Source organism: Corvus cornix, chromosome 2, assembly GCF_000738735.6.
Source record: "Corvus cornix cornix isolate S_Up_H32 chromosome 2, ASM73873v5, whole genome shotgun sequence".
Lineage (NCBI taxonomy): Eukaryota > Metazoa > Chordata > Aves > Passeriformes > Corvidae > Corvus > Corvus cornix.
In genome coordinates this window covers 110707601-110731345 of record NC_046333.1, presented here as the reverse complement: position 1 = coordinate 110731345, position 23745 = coordinate 110707601, and the positions used below count along the sequence as shown (strand labels likewise).

General features: G+C 39.3%; 1 protein-coding gene across 7 annotated transcripts in view; it reads right to left on the bottom strand.

Annotated features, from left to right (window-relative positions):
* Window positions 1-540: 540 nt before the first annotated feature.
* Window positions 541-23745, bottom strand: part of ASXL3 (ASXL transcriptional regulator 3) — a 127914-nt gene continuing 104709 nt past the window's right edge. For all 7 annotated transcript variants that reach the window (XM_039548250.1, XM_039548251.1, XM_039548248.1 and 4 more), the window contains 4 exons: window positions 20225-20321; window positions 19645-19750; window positions 11804-13745; window positions 541-9429 (listed from right to left, as the gene is read on the bottom strand). In XM_039548250.1, the coding sequence (XP_039404184.1) occupies window positions 5758-9429; window positions 11804-13745; window positions 19645-19750; window positions 20225-20321 (5817 nt within the window). In that variant the 3' untranslated portion in view covers window positions 541-5757. The remainder of the gene's footprint in view (window positions 9430-11803; window positions 13746-19644; window positions 19751-20224; window positions 20322-23745) is intronic.

Genomic DNA, 23745 nt, shown 5'->3' with positions numbered 1-23745 from the left:
ATTTGGACAGATTCTGGCAGACAGGGCTGTCATCTGCTGCTAACAAGACCCTCAGATGGTATCACATCTGAAATAATAATAATGACAGGAGGCTAGACAAAAGATGGTGCTTAGTTCTGATATTTCCAAGCAAGCTTGTGAAAAAGCTGTTTGTTGCCCACCCTGTAACATTTGCACCCTCACCATCAGTACTCAAGGCTCTCTTTTTTAGATTAACATGATGAAAATGGTGGGGGTTTTTCTGCATTTTAATATAATGGCTATTGAATTTCCATTTCAGGAAGGCCTTCCAGACCTGAAGAAATAACTGCTCTGAGGAATGTAACTTGGACTGGATGCCTTTCATGCACCATGGACATTTAATTTCTTCTGCTTTGGGAATGGGAAATCAGGGAAGTGCATGCTGGGATGGTTGCTGCTGTTAAGGATGTTCTGGACAGGATTGCAGATGGAGGCAAAGCACTAAAATACACCCAGCATAAACTACCCAAAGAAATATAATCATTTTCATCCACAAACTATTCTACTTAAACAACTTAATATACAACACCTAGTTTTATTTTACTAGTATAAGATGATTAATACTCAGATTACATCAGAAGTCATTCAAACTGTGCCTTACATCATCATAACTGAAAAATCCTTTACAAAGGGTTTTTGTAAGCTTTTGATTTTTCTCTCACATTTCTAGTTCATCAACTTGAACATAAAATGGACATGCACAAGCAGGATCTCCTGACTAAGGCACTGAACACAAAATAAATAAACAAATGAGAAATATTATTTTATCTCTTTATTTTCTTTTCGAGACTATTTTAATATTGAAGCCCAAGTTGTTATTTTCAAGGGACAGGGAAGGGGGAAAGGAAAGGGAGAAAAGTTATGAAGACAAATTATTTTATTTAATTTATGGTTTTGTGAATGGTCATTTCTGTAGGCAACAAAAGGTTGTTTTCTTAAAAAAAATAATAAAACAAACAGCACCATTAAAGAAAGCATGATCCCTGAATTCTAAACAAAACACTGTCTTGAAACACAAAAAATTGCTAAAATGCTTGTTTCACCCAGTCACATCTGGTGGGGTAACAAAGCAAAGCATAACAGCATTAAACTGTAGCAATCTTGCTGAAACCAACTACACCCCCTTCTGAAGATTCAGAGAACCACTTTCCGAGCTTGTCCTGTGGGAGTAACATTTTCTTTGGTAGAGGACTGAAGGAGGGTATTTACTTCACTGAATGTGGATAGAAAAAATATCTATGCACGATAGGGATCTCCCCAATAAATCTGTATTTCTCATGCATGTTAGGTACGAGTGGATTTCACATTGCTGTTATACTGCAGGAGTAATACTGCCCTATAAAGGCATAGAATGGCTAATGTTGAACAGATGTAAACATTCAGAATACTGACAAAAAAAAATACATACACACAAAAAACCCTGTACTGAAAATGTGAATCGAGTTAAGTTTCCATAAAGCAGAAAAAATATTTTACAGCAGTACAAGAGAATTATGGCAACAAAGTAAAGCACTTTTCTTGTAACATTCATGAACAGTACAAATACAACAAAGTTATTCTACGGACTAAATTATTCTTTAACTATCAAATATAGTACAAAGCGAAATATTATGTGCTATAAAAGAAGCAGCTCCTTAAATTAGACTAAAAAATGCTTTCTTTTCTTTCCATTGGTTTTACAGTGACAAAGCATGATGACCAAAGACAACAGGATTTCATAGATTCAGAAACATTTAGCTACACAGGTCCATGATAAAGCCACTGAATATTTCGTTGCTTCCCCCCCAGTGTTCGCAGAGCTACGGAAGATGAGCTGCTGCGCCGCTGCCAGGAGACTGCAGAAGTCATTCAGTGTTCAGAGCAGGGCCCTTCACGTGTGTCAGCTAAAATGATCCCTTTTGGTGACACTTCTCAGCTTGAGTGTTTATCCTGGTACTTCACCACACCTTGGAGAAACTGCTAAACCAGAGGCTACAATAATGATTCTGAAATTGTGCGTGTGTTCATAAGGGGAAGGGGGTGCAGCATAAGGTAATTTTACTTCAGAAATTGCATTATAAAGCACCATATGCACCAGCTTAAAAACTGTGCAAGGAATTGCAGGGCCCTGAAAAACCATCTGCACGTTCTGTAGCTTACCCTGACAACATGCACCACCCTCAAGAAGAAAGTCTATAGTACAGAGAATATACCTTTCACTTTATGGCTCAACCTTTATTTTTGTCTTTTAAATGCTATTTCATGTACTAGATCTCAGCAGATAAATAAAATGCAAACAGGGAGCATCCAGTTCACCATTTCTTAATTATTATTTTAACATTATTTCAAAGGGAGTTTCTGCTTGGAAAATTATTTCAGAACAGAAACACACAAACACACTCACTGCAAATGCCCTAACATTATCTGCATATCTCACAGGTACGCAATTAAAACAATAGAGGGAGGAAAGAAAAAAGCGTTTCTCCCTCTCACCCAAAAGTGCTGCTCCAGGGGTAGGAGTAGGGGGACAATTTTGGAGATTCAAAAAAAAATAAAAAAAGGTAAATTATACATGCTGGACACTGGGACACATACGTACGTACACACAAACACAGAGCAGTGTGTTCTTAAGTAATTCTTTCACCACTTTTCAGTGCATAAACTATTAACACCCCACGGTGCAAACTGCATGGTCATTAGAAAACACGATGACATTGAGCCTGAAACCGGAACAATCAAACAACAACAAAAAAAGGAATCATTCAAAATTAACTTCTGAATGTGACTGGGTTCTTACCAAGGGCCTAGAGTCGCTCTCCCCTAAGCATTTGTGTGATACCAAAATCCAAGTAAGGTTTTCAGTCACACTAGGAGTCAATCAGGCTCTCACATCACTGCGGTTGCTTTTGAGTATTTTCATACCCTAAACCTAATCTGTAACAACACTTCACCACTGTGTCTAACTAATGCTCAAATTTATTCCTGGTGCAACTCCAATGACTCAAAACTGAAAGGAGTGGAACTGCACTATGGAAGAGTTTAGTCAGTTGTGTAATGTAACATAGCACCATCCAGTCTAATGCCATTTTAAATACATTTTATCGTGATCTCACACATGCAAGTTGCAATCCTGATACAAAAATGATGACATGACACAAATGAGTGACCTACCACATTAGTCACACTCTTACCCTTTGAACAAAGTAAAACTATGTTGTGGCCAGAATTTATTTCTGTATTATGTCAGTCAATACAAGACCTATTTCAAGATGCAAATACAAACAAATATTGACTTATGTGCTGTGGACAGGAAAACCTGAGCTAGAAATAAGGATTCCCAGCAGGCTTATATAAACATAGGTAAATAGAAGTCTAAGACTGGTTGCTCTCTTTTTCTTTTTTTTAAATAGAAGTATCCTAGCTCTACAAAGTATAAATACAATGCAATACAATTCCAATACAAAGGCTCCTCAAATATGAATCTGATACGCACTGACTGACTACACTCACACTTACTAATTAGTATTGCCCAGGCGCTGTTTCGTCAGCAGCTGGCATAGCAGTGGATGCTAATTTTCACTTGGTTACTTTTAGTTTTTTGCTTGTGTGGCTTATTTTCCTACCAGAAGACCTGAAAGTGCTGAGAAGCCATTCCTTAGTTCACGTCATATTAAGGAGCACTTTTGTACAGAAAAAAAAAAAGGATTATTGTATCAGCAACAAATTTGTTCGTTATTACAAATGGCCTTTGTACCACACAGTGTCAAAAATAATATTGATATGTTGCTAATTACAATAAAAGAGAACATCAAGGTGCACCATAGAGCTTCCTATGACAGGAATGTATGTTGTAGATATTCCAGCTCACTTTTAAGACAATAAATGGCATTTATCATGCTCGTGAACATGGTCCCGCAAGAAAATAGATGTGATTCCTTCATTCAGCAGAACCTCACTAATATGCCCCCGAGTCAGGGAGACCGGTTACAGCTGATGAAAAGTACACAAAAAAGATCAGATAAAAAAAAGTATACTCTAAAATACAGCATACTTTCCACTTCCTAAACATAGCTCTATCATTCACATTAGAACTTCAGAATGCAACAGTTCACTGCACGATGAAACCAAGCTCTCTTACATCTCACACATTCTTACTACACTGCTCTCTTAAAACTGTGCAAGGAAAATCAGTTTTCTTGGGCAGGCTGTAAGGTCTTTGGATTAGTGAGGTTCTACTGTGATGGTAAAAAAACCCATTTCTCTTGACTCTGATATTTGGGCAGACCCAACCACATACTGGCAGATGGATGACTTGAACTCCACATTTTGTGTTCTTGAAGTGGGAGTAAAAAATAACCCAAGGTGTTTTCATCTCCCCAGCAACTGCATGTGCTTTATTCCTTTATAATATTTTCCTTTTAGGTGAATAGGACTCCAACATCACCGTTTTTCTTTTCTGCTGTTATGGTGGCTAGCACATCTGGAATGCAGCTATAGTCCTGAATGTAAATACAGTACTGGATAAATACTGAAGGTTACTTTAAAGATGCAGTATCCCTTTTAAAAATACATTTTGCTTCCAAATTTCTAAAAGGGGTCTGACTTCCTTTAAGAAAAAAAAAAGTCAGTGCTGTATGTACTTCTAAGAATTACTTTAAATGACAAAACTCTGAGATGTTACTTAAATAGAGTAAGTCACATAAGAGGAAAAAGAAATTATAATCCAACATTCAACCAATATGCAATTAAAATCTTTTCTCATTCATTCATCAGAAGAACACATCATTTTTAGGCCACAGAAAGGCTACAACCTCGAGAACCGATGACCTAAGTCTGACCTTATTTTTATATATATTTGGGACTGACAAACCTAGTGGACACGTTAGAGAGACAAATACAAATAAAGACCATTTGAGTGAGAAATAGGAAGAAAAAAAGAGATCTATAATCTCCAGCAGAGAAGTTACTTTCTCCAGACTCTACTGAAGCCAATGTGTTTCCAGTGTTGGTCCCGCTAATTCATCACATGTACAAACCTTTCTTAAGGAATCAACAAAGAAGAGATGATGAGTAAGATTTGAGTTCCACAGTCCCTGGCAGGCACATAAGGAAACCTCTCTAACAATCTAAATTCCTCTTTCAGATTTCTTTTGTTAGGTGAAGTGACTGTATTTCAGACCTAGATAGTGAAAGTCAATTGAAGAGAAAATCTTTTCTGCAGAAAAACTGCAAACTGACTTCGAAGCTACGATGGTCGGCACCCCCACCTCGCCACTACCCCACTCACACCAGTTGCTATTCAGTGTGTTATTCATTCTGCATAGTTACTCCACTTCTTACAGTGCTATTCTTCCACTGATCTTTAACTTGCAGCTCGTATCAGCTATCAAAAAGTGGAGAAGAAATGTGCTGCACTTTGTGCAAATAAATAGAAGCTACAATGACATGCATTAATGCATTTTTCTTTTTTTTTTTTTTTTAGCGCAGCAAGAGAGCTCATAGATGCTTCAGTAACAAGGCTATCTTTGTTTTAAACTACTTCTACAGGTTTCCTCTTCTTCCCAGAAAATGGCACTCAGGCAGGAATAACTAAGTTCTGAAAGCACCACGTAGAAGAAAAAAAAGCCAAACAGTTAAAAAAAAATAAAAATCAATCCACTAATTGCAAACCATTAGTGGCCTAAACTGTTCCAATTTCACTGTTCCTTTGTCTGCTCTCCCACGTTGATAAGGGATACTGCATCTTTGCTTCAGCTCCTACCGCACCACCAGACAAGCTACACACAGTTTGGAAGGCCCTATGCAGTCATCATGACAGAAGGCTCCGCAGCCTTTGCACACAATCATGGCTTTCAGCCTGCAAGAGCATTTCAATTCCAGTTCATCGGCATTGCTGCTGTCAGCAAATTTCTGAACCGGGATCTGTGCATTCTGGTTAGACAGGCCTGTGGCAGTGTTTGAACCACTTCCTAAAATCCCAATCGATTTCTCAATTGCAGATGCTGCCCTTTTGAAACTTGTGCTACCAAAGTGTATTGTTGGATAATTTCCACAGAGCTGCTGCTGCTGCTGCTGTGGGTGCTGCGTCTGTATTTTCTGAGCAGCAAGTTGGGTAAAAGGCTTCTGTGGCTCAGAAAGTAAATAGGAAGAGAAATCTGCATTTTTTAATGCAAACGCTTTTAACTGTTCTTTCACTTCGTTCTGATCATAGGAAGCTTGTTTCATGCCCAGTTCGCAGCTGCTGCTTAAACCTTCCTCAAAAGAAATAGGTTCAGATTTTATATTGCTACAGATGCTTGCTGGCTGAGGCCAACTAAGTCTTTTAGTGGTTTCCATAGTAACTGTCGGTTGTTTTTGATCAGAGGGGACTTCTGCATTTGGGTGAGGAGGGGGAGGAGGTGGCAGGGGTGGAGGGGGAGCAGGGGGATGCACTAATGTTTTACTCTGCAGAGTCTGAGAGGCACTGGCAATGTCATCACCTTCCTTAATTTGAATATTAGGGGAAAACACACTTCCTAGCCTCAGCTGGTGAGCTGCTGTAGAAATATTCACATCTCCCAAACCCTTCTGTTCCAGGTGTCTGCTAAAAGCAAATGCGTTGCAGCCAGGTGGGCCTTTTGAAGTAGTTTGCAACAAAGCTGCCGTAGGAATGGGGCCTCTTGCAGCCATGGACATTTGGTAAAAATGCTGTCTATGTGAGGTACTGGCTTCTGCGTGAAAGCTGCCATTTTTATCAATGTGAAATAAGCTCTGCTGGAAACTGCATGAAGGCAATGGTCTCTTCTGCTGCTTGATCTCTGGACTGTGAGCGATCCGGCTCTGAATGGCGTGTTTGTTAAGCCACTCCTGCTTAAACGGCTGTCCGTGCCCTAGCTGATTCATGCTGGAACTAATTACACAAGGAGCCACTTTAACATCTGTGTCCATTGACACCTTCCCAGGCTCACATTTAATTTGAGCATGTTCCCCTATAGTCCTGGCCATCCTCTTTTTCGGATGGTTTTCACGCTTTCTGATTTGTAGCGGGGCTATGCTGCCTGCTGTAAATCCTTTACCATCTGGATTAGGAGAGTTGGAAGCATGTTCAACATTTCTCTCGGCCACTGCTGTTTTACATACTGAGGTAGTTTGCAAAGGCAAAGGAAGCCTGTTAATTTCTAGTTTGGCTCCTGATCTGGGCTGCGGCAGCACTTTTTCTAAAGGCAGATTGCCTTGCAGTAACTGTGTCACTAAAGGATTGTTGGCCTCCACTGACGACAAGCGACAGCTAGAGCCCCCAGCACTCGTAACTCTCTTTAGGGTTTCTGTTGCCAGGGACAGGGAGTCTTCCATGGAGTCCGCGATGGATGTCTTGGAGGTCTGTGGTGGCTGCACACTTGTGGCTATTTCTGCAGTCTGGACAGGCATTTCAGGTCCTGTAAAATCCTCGGTGTCCATCCTGAAGCACTTGTCAGACTCATTAGTTTCCGATTTAACAGGAACAGCAATGCTTGTCAAAAGACTCCTGGATTGCAGTTCTGGCATTTGTGTGTAACTGGAAGGTTCGCTTTTGACATTTTTCAAGCAGCCTTGCTCTGCGTATTCCTTATGCTTACCAGGGGTAAGATGGCTGACCACTGGCTGGTCTGTGTTCATTGCCTCCTCATCACGCCAACAAATTCTATTGTTAGTGTTGTACTGATTGGCACAGGCCGCATTGGCTTCATTTTTCAGTGCTGAAGGGCCTCTTAGTTGCTCAGCAAAGCCTTGGCTGGTAGTAACCACCTCAATTAACTTATCTTGAGGAGCAAGAGGCACTTCTCGAAGACTTGAACACCCTGCCTGCAAGCTTTTGCTGTCTTGCTTTGCTGTAATGGTGATAAAGCTGGAACTGTGCTCAAGGTTTTCATTAGTGACCACTTCAGGCCTGCTTATGACAGACACCTGAGGACAGGCTATACTTTGTAAGGCAGCTTCTGTCCTTACAGGTCTGCTCTGCAGGTCAATGCTGTTCTCTGTGTTTTCAATAGAGGAAGAAAGTGACAGACTGGAATTCTGGTTCGTGGTGTGGTCAACAATGACTTTACAAGGTATAGACCTATTCATGGCAGTTTGCGTGAAGCTCAATGGCTGAGATTTACCAGAGAGATCCATCCGGTTTCGTGTTCCAGAGCTTTTTTCTAAGAGATCAGCATTCAGTTTAGTAGCGTTATCATAAGAGCTTATTGTCACCATGTTACCAGTAAACATTGAAATGGGTGGCCTTGCAACAGAATCTGCTGCTGCAAGCGCCTCACTGCAACTTAAAGCTGACCTGGCGGTCGTGTGGATGGAGACAGCGCTCTGCTCGCTACACCCAGTTATGGCTATCTTATCAGAAGGAAATCTGTTGGTAGTCCCCACTGGGGGAATCAATACAGAACTACCAGAGAGATGATTTGGCAAGTTACTTGCAATAGATGAAGCTGGCACAGTGGCATAATGACTGGAGACTGCATTATTCACATTGCTATTGGGTAGTGGCAACCTTTTGTCATCAATGGCATTTGATAAGACTGTGTTGTCTATGGAGACTGGTACATTACTGTTATCAATACATTTTGGTCCAACAGTTATGCAGGGAGTATCAGCCCCTTGGATGGTTTTCAGCATATTTATATTACAGGCTGAAATTGCTGTGTTTGCGCTGTCAACAGACATTAACACAGAGGATTTATCAACAGAACTTGCAAAAGAAAGTTCTTTAATTGCTCCAGACATAGCAGTGCTGCAAACACACACAGAGACTGAACTTTTATTATAAAGCACTGGCACACTGTTACTTTCAGTAGAGGTAGATGAAATGATTTTCTCACACAATTGTGGCACAGGTATATTTTCATCAGAACTGTGCACAGATATCTCAGTAGCAGTTTCTGGTAATGTTGCTGTGTTAAGGGACTGCTGCAATAAAGTGGTGGTCTCACGGTGATGAGAAGACTTGTTGCTAGGGGACCTGCAGTTAGGATTAACTATAATGACACCAGTAGAACCTTCAATCTTTGTGTCAGTAGTCGTTGGTATCTCCAGAGATGAGGTACTACTTTCCTTTGAGCTGAACTGTGACTTTGATTCTTTATTAGTCTGGAGTAAATGAGCTCTGGCTTGATGCTTTGCAAATAGCTTGGCCTTTGTTTGCTCCTTGATGTGTGCCAGCGTTCTTGTCTTTCCACCTTCGCATGGGGTCCCCATTGCTCCAGAGACTATGCTCGCAGCTGCTGCCACGGCTGCTGCAGCTGCAGCTTCTCTTTGGGCTCTTGCTTGCTGAGCTCTTGCTTTGATATCTGCCAGAGTTCTAGCCCCAGTGTTTCTCCCACTGCTGACTGATGTACTTGGGGAAACTCGAGGTTCTGGTTTTGAAACAGGTTGGCTCTTGATGATAAAAGGTGGTCCAATTTTTGAAAGCTGAATCTAAAGGAAGATAAAGAAAAAACCCAGTAAATTTTAATGAGATCATCAACTCACTAAAATAACAAGCTGTCTCTTTAAAGGTCAGAGAAAGGTAATGAAGGGAATTACTGTTCAGTACAGGTGGACAGAAAACTGCTAACACTTCAATATTTACGCTTCAATATTTTATCATCCTCCAGCGTGAATAACTGACACCTGTATTAGCCTACTCACACTGATCCTTCTGACAGGAGGAAAGATTGAACTAGATGACAACATGATGCTTATCAGATACAATTTGTCAGACCTGTTTCACATTCAGTTCATCTACCTGAGATGATCAGCGAGCCTGATGCAGTGATACTGGATAAGAACCTGCAAGCAACCCCTCCCTGCAAACGTGTGAAAAAGTAACCATCATGTAGTGCCTTTCTCCTTGGTCTCCAGTGATTAAGACATCAGGAACAGCCTGTGTTTTGCTTATATACCAGATAACAAATCTTGCCTTTAGATAGGACATAGTGGTATCTCCACTGAGCCTGTTTTCCAAGTTCCAACACTGAGGATTTAAGAGGTGTAAAAGAAGTGAGTCACTAAAGGATATGCCTTTCCTTTCCTCACTTGCATTTTTAAGAGACTTGCTTTAGTACATCCCTGGATAACTTCTACATTACTGCACTTCAGAAATGAAATCCTCCAGCCTATAAATAATAAACCCACAAATATTAAAAATTTAAATACCTAGCACTTTAAGCAAAATAATAACCTGTAAAATCACTGGAATTATTAGGATGTTTCCAATTAGGCATATCATTTTTCAGGATTAAGAGTCTTGGAACTACTTTGTAACTCATAAACTCTCTCAGAATACCCCAAGGCTGGCAAAAAAAATTTCAATTTCTTAAAATGAACATATGTCTACTGGCTGTTCATAGTAATAGGACTTCGTGGTTAATGCGAGGACTTACCTTCTGAAAGGAACTGAGAAGAAAACTAGGTAGTATTGGTAGAAAATGCAATCATAAGACATGATGGGAAATGTCAGCCATATAGCAGAATGACTTAGAAGAACTGGGGTTATTTCTCCTCTTTTAATTACAAAGGATATGGGGTTGGTTGGTGAGATGATACAAGAGCCGAATATTTGTTACACAAAAAGCGTACCAGAATTGACTGCCCACGATTCTTCAAAACATTTTGCTTTCTGTTTCAGCAGCAACTCTTTTCAGTTTCCACTTTGCATTACCAGACCTCCTAGAGCTTTAAGTGCTTCATTATTTTTATTATTATTATAGTAACGACCTTTTTTTATTCCCTAGTGATCTATTTTCCTTTATGCTCAGAGAGTTATTAGAATTTATTAGGCTAGATAGACACCTTCCAAATATGAAAGAATATCACTAAACTCAGAGCAGGGCTAACTTCCAATTGCATCACTGCTCTTAAAAATAAATTACTGCAATATGCTTCTGCACTAGTGATTAAAGCAGTTAGTCTATTTGCCCTCCTGGCCATATTAACAATGTTCAGTGACTGCAGCAGTTAAAAATAAATGCAGAAAAGGGCATTTCTGAATAATCAGGAACTAGTATTGCGAAGTCAATGGCTTAAATTCAGCAAATTGGATCTTAAACTTGGCTGATGTCATCAAGTACAAAATTAAAAGGGTCAAAACACTGAGCCTATATATAACTAAATCTATAGAACTCTCTGTTATGGAAAAAACCCTTTTCAACTGAAATATACTTTCGTACAGAGCAGAATAATACACATGAAAGTGTTTGCTTAGGTGGTGTGGGATTTTTTTTGTTTTTCTTTGCCATTAACAGAGGTATCTATTAATTTATCAGTAAGATACTTCCTCCTGATAGATCTCTGTTTCCAGTTAATTCTACTGGGAAACCTTTCATTTCAGCCTATCCCAAGCCTGGGGCTTGCAAAGGGATCTTCAAGTATTCTGACTCTTGGTTCTCTTGCTGGATTAAGGCACTGGTTGTTTTTCTAAGTATTGGTTATGATAACATTTATTATTCATGCTTTCTGGAGAACACATCCACAGGAGAACAAGCACAAAATACAGATGGGCAATTAGAAAAACAAGTACTGTGTGTGACTGATGGGGAAGATCTTGAATTAGATTAAGCCCTGGATCCTGGAAAGCTTTCCCACACACAAAATCAATTTTTTAGCAAAGACCCCTACTGAACAACAGTAGATATATTTGTATCAGAAGTAATTTGGCACGGCGGAAATGTAATAGTAAAACAAAACCATCAGTACTAACAGCCCTTATACATCCACAAAAAATACAGCATGAACTGTGCCTGTATGCAGTTCATAGAGGGAGATAATAAACCTTTTGTTTCCAAGCCATCCTGTTTATTCACTACTTTACCTTAAGGGGTGGAACTCGGGGTTCCTCTCTGGGTGGCTGCTCCTTATCAGATGGACTCATTGATGAAACACTACGGTTAGGCTGATCATCATCTATTCTAGCTCTCTTCTCTTTACAGATTCCAAACCCATGCTGTTCTGCTGTTTTCCTCTTTGGGATCTCTGGGTCTCTACTTTCATTTCTTGCTTCCGGTGATTTTGTGGGTTCTAAAGACTTGGAAGAATGTGAACTCTCTAGACGACTTTGGGTGCTGCCTGTTAGCTTGTGAGATTTACTTCTGCACACTTCAGAGAATGTAGCTTTCTCTAGCGATGAGGTATATAGTTTATCATGTGCCTTTGATGGAAGCAACTCGATATTTTTGCCAAGTGATCCTTCTGATAAGACAGATACCTCTGAGGGCAAGAGTGCACCTTTCTTGTCACCTCTTTGCTGAACACTGTGATTTTTATTTTTGATCACCTCTGGAGGAGTGTGTTCTGGGATGGATGCAATGCAGGATTTCTCAATTTCAGAATGTGACTTACATAGCTGATGACTGAGGTTTTTGCTTTGGGACTCTTCCAGTACTGAAGTATCAGGTATAATTGTTAATGGACCAACTTTCATATTTTCAGGGGCACTCTGAAGTTGTTTTGGCTGAATAAGATTCTCTTCTTGAACCACCTTAGGAATGACAGGGCTTTCTTCTTTCAGAGTGGGAAGGGAGTCTTCCAACAAACGTGGTGATTTCCTTTGTTGCAGAGTAAGTCTTTCACTGCTTGGGGAATTAGAAACTGGAGATATCTCTGATGGAAGAGGCAAACTACTTGTCACAAATGTTTCAGAAGTTAGAAGAACAGAAGATACTGAAGATGTTTCTGATGCTAAAGGCAAATCAGACATTGGAGATGTTTCTGATGTTAAAGGTAAATTAGAAGCTGGTGATGCCTCTGATGTTAAAGGTAAATTTGACAACAGAGATGCTTCTGAGGTTACAGGTGAGGTGGACATCGGAGAGATTTCCGACATTAAGGGTGTGTGCAAGTTTTCATCATTGGCCTTTTGCTGAATATCACCTTCAATGTTTTCAGAACTGGACACTTCAGATGAGCAAGCTGTTTCAAGAGATGCTGGAGTACAGGGTTCCTCTGAAGTCGACTGAGTGTCTCCTCCAGGAGAGGCAATACAAACTTCTGGGCTTCCAGAAGAAAAGGAAGTTTCAGAAATACAAGCATTCTCAGACAACTGTTCCTCAGGGTCGCTATGAAGCTCCATATCCACTGCAATGCCTCCACCAGTGAACAAGGAGCCTTCCAGAGCAGCACTTTGCATTTCTGGCACAATTAGCTCTTTTGCAGACTCAGAATCCTTCTCAACTGTACTGCTGACAGAGTTTGTGGATGAAGCTGATCTTGCTGGTGATATGCAATCCTCCAGCTGATCTATCACAACTGACATCTCCTCCTGAGGGCATTCTGACTTCAACTCCACTTTAATTTCAATGTGAGATACAGTATCAGTTACATCATTCATCGTGACACAAGACTCAGTGCTGTCTGCAAGCTGTACTGCCTCTGTTTCCTCATTTGTGCCAGCTGAACTTACAGACTCCTCAGAAAACTCACGTTCTGGCTTATGGTTCTCCTCTTGGCATTCACAAATACTTGTCTCAACCTCTTCAGCAATTTCCTCCTGAATGACTGATTCCTCAGGTATCAGTATATCCTCAGAATCTGCCGTTAGATCCTTGACAGGAACCTGTTCCATACTACAATGAGATGGACTATAATCTCTCTCTGGTACAGGTGGAATTTTAGCACCTTTCTCCTCTTGATCCTTAAAAGTTGCTTGCTTAGAAGGACCAGGTGTGCCAGAAGATCTGCACAAAGAATTGCTTTCATCTTCATCATTGTTCTGCACTGCAGTGAGCTTCATTGATTCTGCTCTTGACATTCCCAGCCTAAAGAAAAACAGAAATTAAAATAGGCATTTCCATCACATTAAGGATAAGGGAATAGGCTAGCCTTTCTCACCCACATTTTTTATTTACAAAAAATACATATTTTCTAGTTTGAAATAGTGGCTTGCTTAAGTGGTGGCTAACTAATTTATATACAGTTTTATGTATTTTGCAAACCTAACTACTGAGATTTTCTTACAAGTGTTAAAAACCATGAATATTTTTAAAATAAGTAATCTATTATTCATTATTTAACTATTTGGCACCTGAATGAAACAAAAAAGCAAGCTACACAGATTCACCACTATTCATGCTCAGTTTACATTCCCGTTGGGGTTTTGGTTTGGTTTGGTTTTTCACATTTTTTTTTTTTTTTTAAATACCAGCACAAAACTGCAACACTAGAAAAGCATCCATTGCAGAAGAAATGAGCACCTGTATATTCTTCTAGCAGTAACAGTTGAAAAGGAAATCCCTTTTTCCCTCCTTCACCTGCTTTTAGGGGCAACACAGCCAGCCATATGACAGAAGTTTAACATTCTTAAGGAGGTGAAAGACACATATTTATAATCTATGCATTCATTCTCAGGCATGAAGTGCAAAGGAACCATATATACTATGTATTCTTCTGAAAATTTTCTTACCTTTGATTCTGAAAATACTAGTTTAAATAAAGTTTTATTACTTCAGCAGAATTTAAAAAATCCACAAAAAACCCCAAAACAAAACCAAAGCCAGGAAAAAAAAAGAGGTTATTTAAAAAAATGTATGTGCTCTGACATCCTCATTTCCTCCTAAGGCCAGTGGGAGTACAGGCGTTCAGCATGTTTAGTAAGATTTTCCAAGCAGACTTTATGCCTCAGCAATTCCATAACAGTAGAAAATACACAAAAGCTTGGTGGGAAGCCTTAAAAGAAATTTCATGGTCTTAAGGATCTTCTAATCGACAAAACAGATCTCTGTTATCATTTTAATCAGAAAATAAAGAATAAAATGGAAACAAGCAAGCATAAAAGATACTCAGAAGCTATGGAAGCAAAATTGCTTGTCAGTGCATAGCCAAAGGATACAGAAATCACAAAGGCCTGTTCATATGAAAATACAGAACACATAAAAAACCAAAATCTGTGGTCATGCATTTTAAAAATACTGAACAGATGTATTACAATGAGAGCTGTAAACACAACCCCCCCCCCCAAACCAACCCAGTGTGGAATTGGCATCCCAAAAAATACACTTAATTATTATTATTGCCTACTACTAGACACTTAACATGAACAAAATCTCCCTATGTCACCAATACACTGAGGAAGGATCCTCTAGAGAGCAATTCAGAGCAGCAAATTCACATTTCCTACATTGAATGCATTTCAGAAGATGTGTCTTTCTTCTGCATAGACTATAAGTTCCCCATACAGTCTAAGTGTAGGTTGTAAGTTTAGGTGTGTAAAGTTTAGTTTACCTAGGTTTAGATGAGTAACTTCCTCTAAAATTCCTTGTGTTAGGGAGCCAAAGTTATGTCAAGAAAACGCGAAGAGAAAACAAATCCACTCCATTACTGAAAACTGAATCAATGGTCTATTTTCTCTAGCTGGCTTACATCATGAAAAGATATTGCCTGATGGTTATCTTTATGGACTGAAAATCAGCAAAGGAATGAAGGACAGGATAAAGGTGAATGAAACTGTCACACAGACGTTACACAAATACACACATTCTAGTAACAAACTGAAGATAAAGAACTATAAGGAAAATAAGATAAAGTAGATTAGGGCCAGCAGAACACGTACTGAATATTAACCGTTTTTTTCAATATTGGAAATGCTACTATGTTGAAGAAGAGACTGCAGTAAAGAAAAAAGCTTTCTGAAGAAGAAGGCTCAAGATCAGCATATTTAAGACAATCTCAGATTGCAAAATAAACAGCTGATCTGTCTTTTCCCTTAGAGAAAAAGACACCCAAAGTTTGCAAAACAGCACAAAATTATGAGCACAGCAGCAAGCAGATTTCAATGAAAGTGCTAAGGACATGATTCAACTGGTAAAGTAAGGGCACTCAGTCATCCAGTAAAAAAACCCAAACAGCTACTCAACGACATATGAATGCTGATATTCTAGTGCTGTGATAGGTAGTACTGGGGGAAAAAAAAACCAAGGTAAGAAAAGGATTAAATGAGCAATAAAATTTGGAGGAGGTCTACCTCTCCATAAAAGCTTTCATCTAGCTGGTAGTACTATCCTGACATGTAACTCTCAAAAGTGGGAAAAGAAATAATATATTGATATAATAGAGTATAACCCTTGCAATCTTGGGGCAACAAGCCAGAAGAATGTGGATTTCTAGCAGCATGAATCAGCTGATCCTAGATAAATGACTGCAGAGTAAGTTTTTGTATTTTGAAGAAAGTCAGAGGAAAAATGAACAAACATGAGGAAGTGGAAAAAGAACAAAAATGGATGGAAGTAAACTACAGCAGACAGTGCCATGATAAACAGCCTGGGTACAGATAAGAGCAAACACAAGATGCAACACTTAGAGCTAACAGGGAAAAAGCTTTGATTGCCATCAACTGTGGAGGGTATAAAAATGTTTACAAAGATTCCGTATCTATTAATGGTTCTTTTCAAAGCAGAAGGTAAAACCTGAACTTACTTATGAAATATTGAAGATCAAATTCGCTTAAGTCAGAGCAAAAATACTACTCTGATTGTAAAGTGAGCAAGTTAGCCTGCAAGACAGATTAGTTTTGCAGACAGTGCATGTGAGAAATAGCTTGGGGAAGCTTACAAATTCTGCTACTTCAATCAAATCGACATAGCTGAAAAGAGACAAAGCCCAATCATACTGAATGATAGTTTAAAAACCAAAGTGAGAAAAGGTGAGAGAATCACAGAGTCACAGGGTATCTTGAGTTGAAATGGATCCACAAGGATCACCGATCAGGATTGGCCCATGAACCAACACAAGGTGGAAGTTACTGCAAAAGCTACTATTCAGTCAGTAAACAGTGAGGAAAAGGACTTAAGTCAGCAAAGTAGATCTGCCTACAGAACAGCCAAGCAGAAGAATGCAAGTGAAACAATGCAAGCAGGGGAAAGGGCAGGGAGCACCAGATTCAATACTTCAGTCAAAATGGAAATTACGTGCAATATGACATTTTGCATAACAGCGTTGATGTCAGAAACCTATGAAACCAAATGACATGTATCATCACAGACTGAGCAATTATCTGCCAACCACTATGGTATCCAGCATTCAGCCAGCACAGCAGGACGGCTGGCTCTGCAGAATTATGAGCATCATTCTCTGTACATGTGACAGTCATTTTTGACTTAGGAACTCCTGCATTGCTGCTAATATTCTACTTCTTGTGGAATGCCCTATACCAGTATCTTACACAGACCTTTCCTCTGTGAAAGGTTAGTCACCGACTCTTCTCTTGACATGCATAATGAAAAGCCATTATGTTCTTTATCTGAAAACCCAACTAGTATTTTTTTGATACTAAAAGGATCAACACCTGGACTAAACTGAAGTCTCAAAGCTGTTTACTAAGAAATTAAGCACCTTACAATAAGGAAGTCTGACACATTCAGAGCCTAGAATTTCCATTATATGTAAAGATAAAGTGCTGTAGAAAAAATACACCGGGGCAAAGCATCTAGCAAGGGTGCACAAAATAAAGTACTAAAATGGATCTGTCCATTTCTTGTCTCATTTTCACTACATTTCCCAATGGTCAAAGCAGCGGATTGTGACAAGTAGTACTGTTACTGCAGAAACGTTTTTGTTAATCTTTAAGATAATCACTTATATGAAGGGTTCCCTATGCCCTGGATTTCTTAAGTGAAAAACATCTGACAGCAAAACTAAGACAACTTATGTGATGATGGCTCCCATTGCATAATTTTTCTGCTAAGTATAATGCATAAATTTGATTGAGTAGACAGTGAGGTAGATTGAGAAATGACTGAAATGGCAGATCCCACCAGGTTGTAATCTTTGTCATGGGGTGTATTTGGAGGCCTGTCACTAGTGGTGTCCCCCAAGGTTCAATACTAGGCCCAGTACTGTTTAACTTACTCATCAATGACTTGGATGAAGGGGCAGATGCCTCCCCAGCAAGTTCACTGACAACACAAAGCTGTGAGGAGTGGCCGATACCCCAGAGCCTGTGCAGCCCTTCAGAAGGATTTTGACAGATGGGAGAGATGGGCAGAGAACTGTCTGGGATTCAGTAAAGGCAACTGCAGGGTCCTGCACCTGGGGAGGAATAACCCCAGGCACCAGCACAGGCTGGGGGCTGACCTGCTGGGAAGCAGCTCTGCGGAGGAGGACCTGGGGGTCCTGGTGGACAATGAGCTGTCCCTGAGCCAGCAGGGTGCCCTGGTGGCCAGGAAGGCCAATGGTGTCCTGGAAGCATTAGGAACAGCACTGCCAGCAGGTCAAGGGTGGTGATCCTACTCCTCTACTCAGCCCTAGTGAGGCACACCTGGGGTGCTGTGTCCAGTTCTGTGCTGTGTCCAGTTCTCAGTACAAGAGAGACATGGAGCTCCTGGAGATGGTCCAGGGGAGGACAACAAAGGTGATGAAGGGACTGGAGCATCTCTGTTATGAGGACAGGCTGAGTGAGCTGGGCCTGCTCAGCCTTGAGAAGAGACAACTGAGGGGACTTTATCAATGTTTATAAGTACCTAAAGGGAGGGAGGGTGTCAAGAGGATGGAGCCAGGCTCTCCTCAGTGATGCCAAGCAATAGGACAAGAGGCAATAGGCAGAAACTGAGGCACAGAAAGTTCCTTCTGAATGTGAGGAAGAACTTTACTGTGCAGTGACCGAGCACTGGAACAGATTGCCCAGAGAGAGTGTGGTGTCTTCCTCACTGGAAAACTGCCTGAAGGCAATCCTGTGCCATGTGTTCTAGGATAACCCTGTTTGAGCAGGGAGCTTGGACCAGATGAATGACTGTGGTCCCTTCCAAATTTATCCATTCTGTGGTTCTATGATACAATTAAAAAATACTTGAAAATAAAAAGCAAAAATCAGTAACTTTTAAATAGCTAGTTTATACTTTGTAATAAATTCTTAGTATTTTTAAAAACAGATATATAATTCTAAGTATTGATAAATTAACTTCTTAAAATAACTTCTAAAAGGAAAATTCTTGGATCTTAAGAAGTTGTGAATCTCCTTAAATTTTGCTTTTTTTAAAAAAATGGAATTAAGAACTGAATCTTCACCTGCTAAAGAGTGCCATCTCATATCATCATCAATGAAATTGTGCTGACTCACCCCAGTTGTGCACCTGGAGTGGTACTATATTTAATTTTAGTCAGTTAAAGATATTTATTTATTCTTTGTGTCTCACTTCTAAAATTAGATTAGTCATTGTCACTTTTGTTTATCCCGAGCTATTTCTTCTATATCATATATTCTTCTCAGGCCAATGGGCCATCTCAGTCAAAAAATAAAAAAATCTCTATTTGATTTTAGTAACTTTGCAACTAGCTTGGGAAAAATAAATTAAAACATACAGAAATATTGCTACTGGTCTTCTCATCTGTAGAAGCTGTATTTATATTTTGCAGTAGGGAGGAATTGCCCTAATGCTATCTTTTAAAAGATAATTAAAAAATATTCACATGCTTATGTCTTAAGCTCTCTTTGGAATGAATTTTTATGGATGAGTTATGACTCTCTAAAAATGCAATTGTAATGCAAGTGCAGATACACGACTATAATTCTACCCACAACTTCTTATATTGGGGAATGACTGCTCTTGATAACTGCTTTATTAAGTTTTACAGCATATGACCGTGCTATGTGAAGCATAGAATTATATTTTCATTTCCTCCTAAAACAAAATATAAAAAAATCCTTTTATTTGCTTCAGTACTTACTTTTCACCATAAAACCTTTCAAAGAATTTTTCTTTCCAAGGTTCTGTTTTCTTTTCCTTTTCAATCTCTTGTCTGATGCGCAACTGCATTTCTGGTGTAAATTCTCCTAAAAAACAAATACTAACATATTGAATAAAAGTTGTCAAGGATTAGCTTAATATGGGTAATTATAAACTGCAGATACAGTGATGACATACAGTGATTTCTGACACAGTCATCCAACAATGCCAAACAAAAATAATGACAACCAAAAGGGAGAGTGACACAGAAAGATTTGATTTACTGTATTACATCAGTATTTCAAAGGTATATTGGCGGGATTTAGTTGCATGCATTCATGTTTAGGAGGCTGACAGTGACAGAAATACTTGGGTTTTTTTCTTTAACTGTCAAAATAAGCTGCCACAGCAAACTGCAAAAATGTACTCTAAATTCAAAATGGAATCAGCAACTTATCTTTTGCTGAATTACTGGTCTATTACAGTTTCTATTCAAAAAGTATTTCTCAAATGTAGAAAAAGAGGCATTCTTCATAAAAACAATTAACCTTGGGCAAACCTGAGAGCAAGCAGAGAGTTACCTTCTGCCAATCGCTGTTTCCACCCTTGTGCTGCATATGCGAAGAACTCATTATTTAGAGCAGAGTTACTGAGGCGCAAAACTCCATCGCTTCCCATCTAGAAAATAAGCCAGTGGTAGCAGAAGATAGTGTCAGAAACAGCATCAGCTAAGATCACATCAAAACAGTTTAAATTAGGGGAAACAGGGAAAGTGTAGGCAGTGGGAAGAACAGAAAATGGCTACTACTAAAATAGCATTTTCAGGATAGTTGTTACTGTAAGTGGAAGTGAACTAATCCAGCATCAATGTGCTCTCTTCAGTCATAAGTGTTACTGATGGTAACTCAGTTTACAACTGATGGATGTGCTTTAATCACAGCCCTGTCTTGAGACTGTGTCTAGAGGCATTGTACAATCAAAAATCGAGATCATTATTGTACTTGTGCATCTGCCTATAATATGGTATAAAACAAATTAATTAAATGCAATGATGACAGTAACTTTGCTGCTTCTAAACAAAACCTAATACTCATGTTAGCTCATAAGCTGTATTGGCCAGAGTGGATGACAGACATCCTTAACAAAAGAACTGATGTAAACTCAGCACTGAAACTGAAAACAGCTCTACTCATAATTTTATAGGCATCAAAAGTGAGAACTGTGGAAGAACATTAGAATTATCTTTATTTTCTACATCTGTCAAATATCCAGTGATAAGATGACATGAAAAGTCTTAATCACAGTATTTTCTACAATAATTTTTAAAAGCAATCCAACTATTGAGTTTTTACCATAAAACTTAAAGTATATATTCAGGATTGTGAGGATATGTCTGTTTCCAAAGGAATTCTAATAAATGAAAAAAGTAACTATATGAAACAAATTAGCAGTGGGTACCACCTCTAGCATAATAAATAGACAATAAAAACAAATTAGCAAGTTAAAAAGAGAGGAAGCAGCAGAAGAGGTAATGTTGCTAGAAAAAACACTCCCACTATTCTACATCCTTCAAGGTAAGTAAGAGATAAATGTTTGACAACACTATTTGTAATCTAGCAGTAAAATCCAGCATGTTTTCCAGCATATTAACAGATGTTTTAGCTAAGTAATACCCTCTAGTTCTCAGTGCCTGTTTCATATAGGAGCCACAAATACACAGGCATGCCAGAAACATTGAATGATATTTCGATGTAGTTCCCTCGCAGAGCTCTACACTTCAGTAATAATACAGGCCCTGTTTTGAGAATCTTTGCTAATTTACTCATTGCCTAGTGACATCCTGTTGGGGTCTCCCCCCCTGCCGTGTAGCCCTGGGAGAGGGGCCCTGGTGGGGAGACACGGGGTTTCCCTGCCCTGGTCAGCCTCCTTCCCTACTGGTTGGTTTGTGTTCCCTGGCGAGGCCAAGGACCCTCGGGTCCCGTGACCGCAGAATTCCTGAGCACTGCCCCGGCCATGCGGCTGGAGAAATAAACATCCCTGAACATCTACCACAAATCTGTCCATATATATTTCCTTTCCACAGGACTCCTGGTTTGATATACGCTTGTTGCAGTAATCCCCGCTGCAACAACATCCCATCCCACAATTATCTCAGAGGAATAAACCAGAAAGATGGGAAGTAGTAAACAGAGAAATAGCAATAAGCATGGACTCTGAAAAGTAGGTAATGCTAAAGGCATTTGATTCCAGCAAGAAAATGTGTGTGGTACAGAGTTCCTCAGCAGGATATGAACCTACAGTACTGCCGCCTGTGCTTTCCTGCTACATTATGGCATTGTTTTGCCAACATGTCATAGAATTTGGATTTAAGTGGGCTGGATATGTAACGTTTCTATACATCTCATGATGTGGGTTATGGAACACATGCATATTAATTACAGGTAGGCTATGACTAATGCTGAAACTAAAGAAAAACTGGAAAGAAACAGTGAAACATGCAGCAGAAGCAGCAAGAAAGTAAAACCAGTGAGGTGAGAAAGGCCATAAAGAACATGTACTTATTGTATAAATCAAAGTACTATGACATATCATCTTCTTCCTGCACAAATGAGCTTTACCAGAAATACTTAAATTCCACAATTAATACATTAAAGTGGGATTTTTAAGTACCAGTCCCTCTTGCACCTGAACAAACAAACCAGTACATGGTCAAAACCAGCACTTAGACAATTTTCTAGAAAGGTCAGATGCAAAGCCACAAAGAAAAGAATCACAAATTACTAAATAAACAACTCTGTTCCTCTAAGAAAGGTCTTGAAGCTACCTTAAGTTTCAATATAAAAGGAGATGAAATGGAAACACCCACATGTCAGCGTAGGTTGTACTCAATCTTCATTAAATTCAAGATTTTGTCTCTAAGCCTGGCAGTATTTTGCAGAAAAGAGTCATACAGACATGAAATTCTTATATTACAGTATTTAGCCACATTTAACTGCAGACTGTGTCTGAAAGGTATGGACCTCCTGAAACTCCATGGCTCAGCTGATGGCAAACAGTGTAGCTGTATCATCAGCCAGATCAAAAGATCTCATAGGAAAGTAATGATTTGTGGACAATAATTTTCTGTTAAATGAGAAAAATTACCCAACTTATTCTAAGGTCACACGACTATTAGATTTCATGCAAAGCTGGAATGTACCACAATAGGTGGGAAGAGGTTTCCACTTGTCAGCAGCAATCAACTATCAGATTGCATTAAACATAATATGAACTGGCAGCCAAGTATGATCGAGCTATTTCACCAGACTGCATAAATGAAGAGCATATATAAAGACTGCCAAGTTATATTGCCATGTGAATACAAGAAGAACAGTATTAGCTCCATTGTAACCCTGTTGTTGTAAGGACAGGAGAAAAGCAAGCTTTGCAGGAAGAGTTACCCCACCTTTTATTTTTGTTGGCTAACATACTTTGGAAAAAAGTGCCAAGTTTCTGGGCCCAAATTTCTTACAAAGTTTCAAAAAGAAATGGTGAGCCCAGAGCTAAATGCTAGAAAAAGGTCCAAACAAATTTAAATGTGAGCTAGTTCACCTGAGAAAAAAGCACAGGCTGGAACTTCAGAATAGAAAGCAAATGTTAGCAAGGTCATGGGTAAAGGTCATTAGCTCTTGTGGACCATAAAAAAATGCCAAGTAGTAAGTATCAGTAAAAGAAAAAAAGGAAAGGGAAACAAACTCCTGAACGAATAGCAAAAAGGGAGAATTATATTTGTTACCTAAGAGGAAAAAAAATTCTAGGTCAACTAACAATGGAATAACCATTTGTCCATTTGTGAACTGTATCAAAAACCAGATACACATGGCAGCTTATAAATACTGGGGAACTGTGTCCAAAAGACTGAAAAGGTGATGTTAAAGATGCTTAGGTTAAGAAATGTAAGAACAACAAACTAAACATGAAGTCACTGACTGACTTCATGATAGTCATTGCCTCTGATGAACTGGCAGAGGAGGGCGTTTCCAGAGACCTGTGTTCATGGGACCACATAACTCATGGAAGATTTATGTAGCTGGAACAACCAAAATCTAAACACAAGAGCACC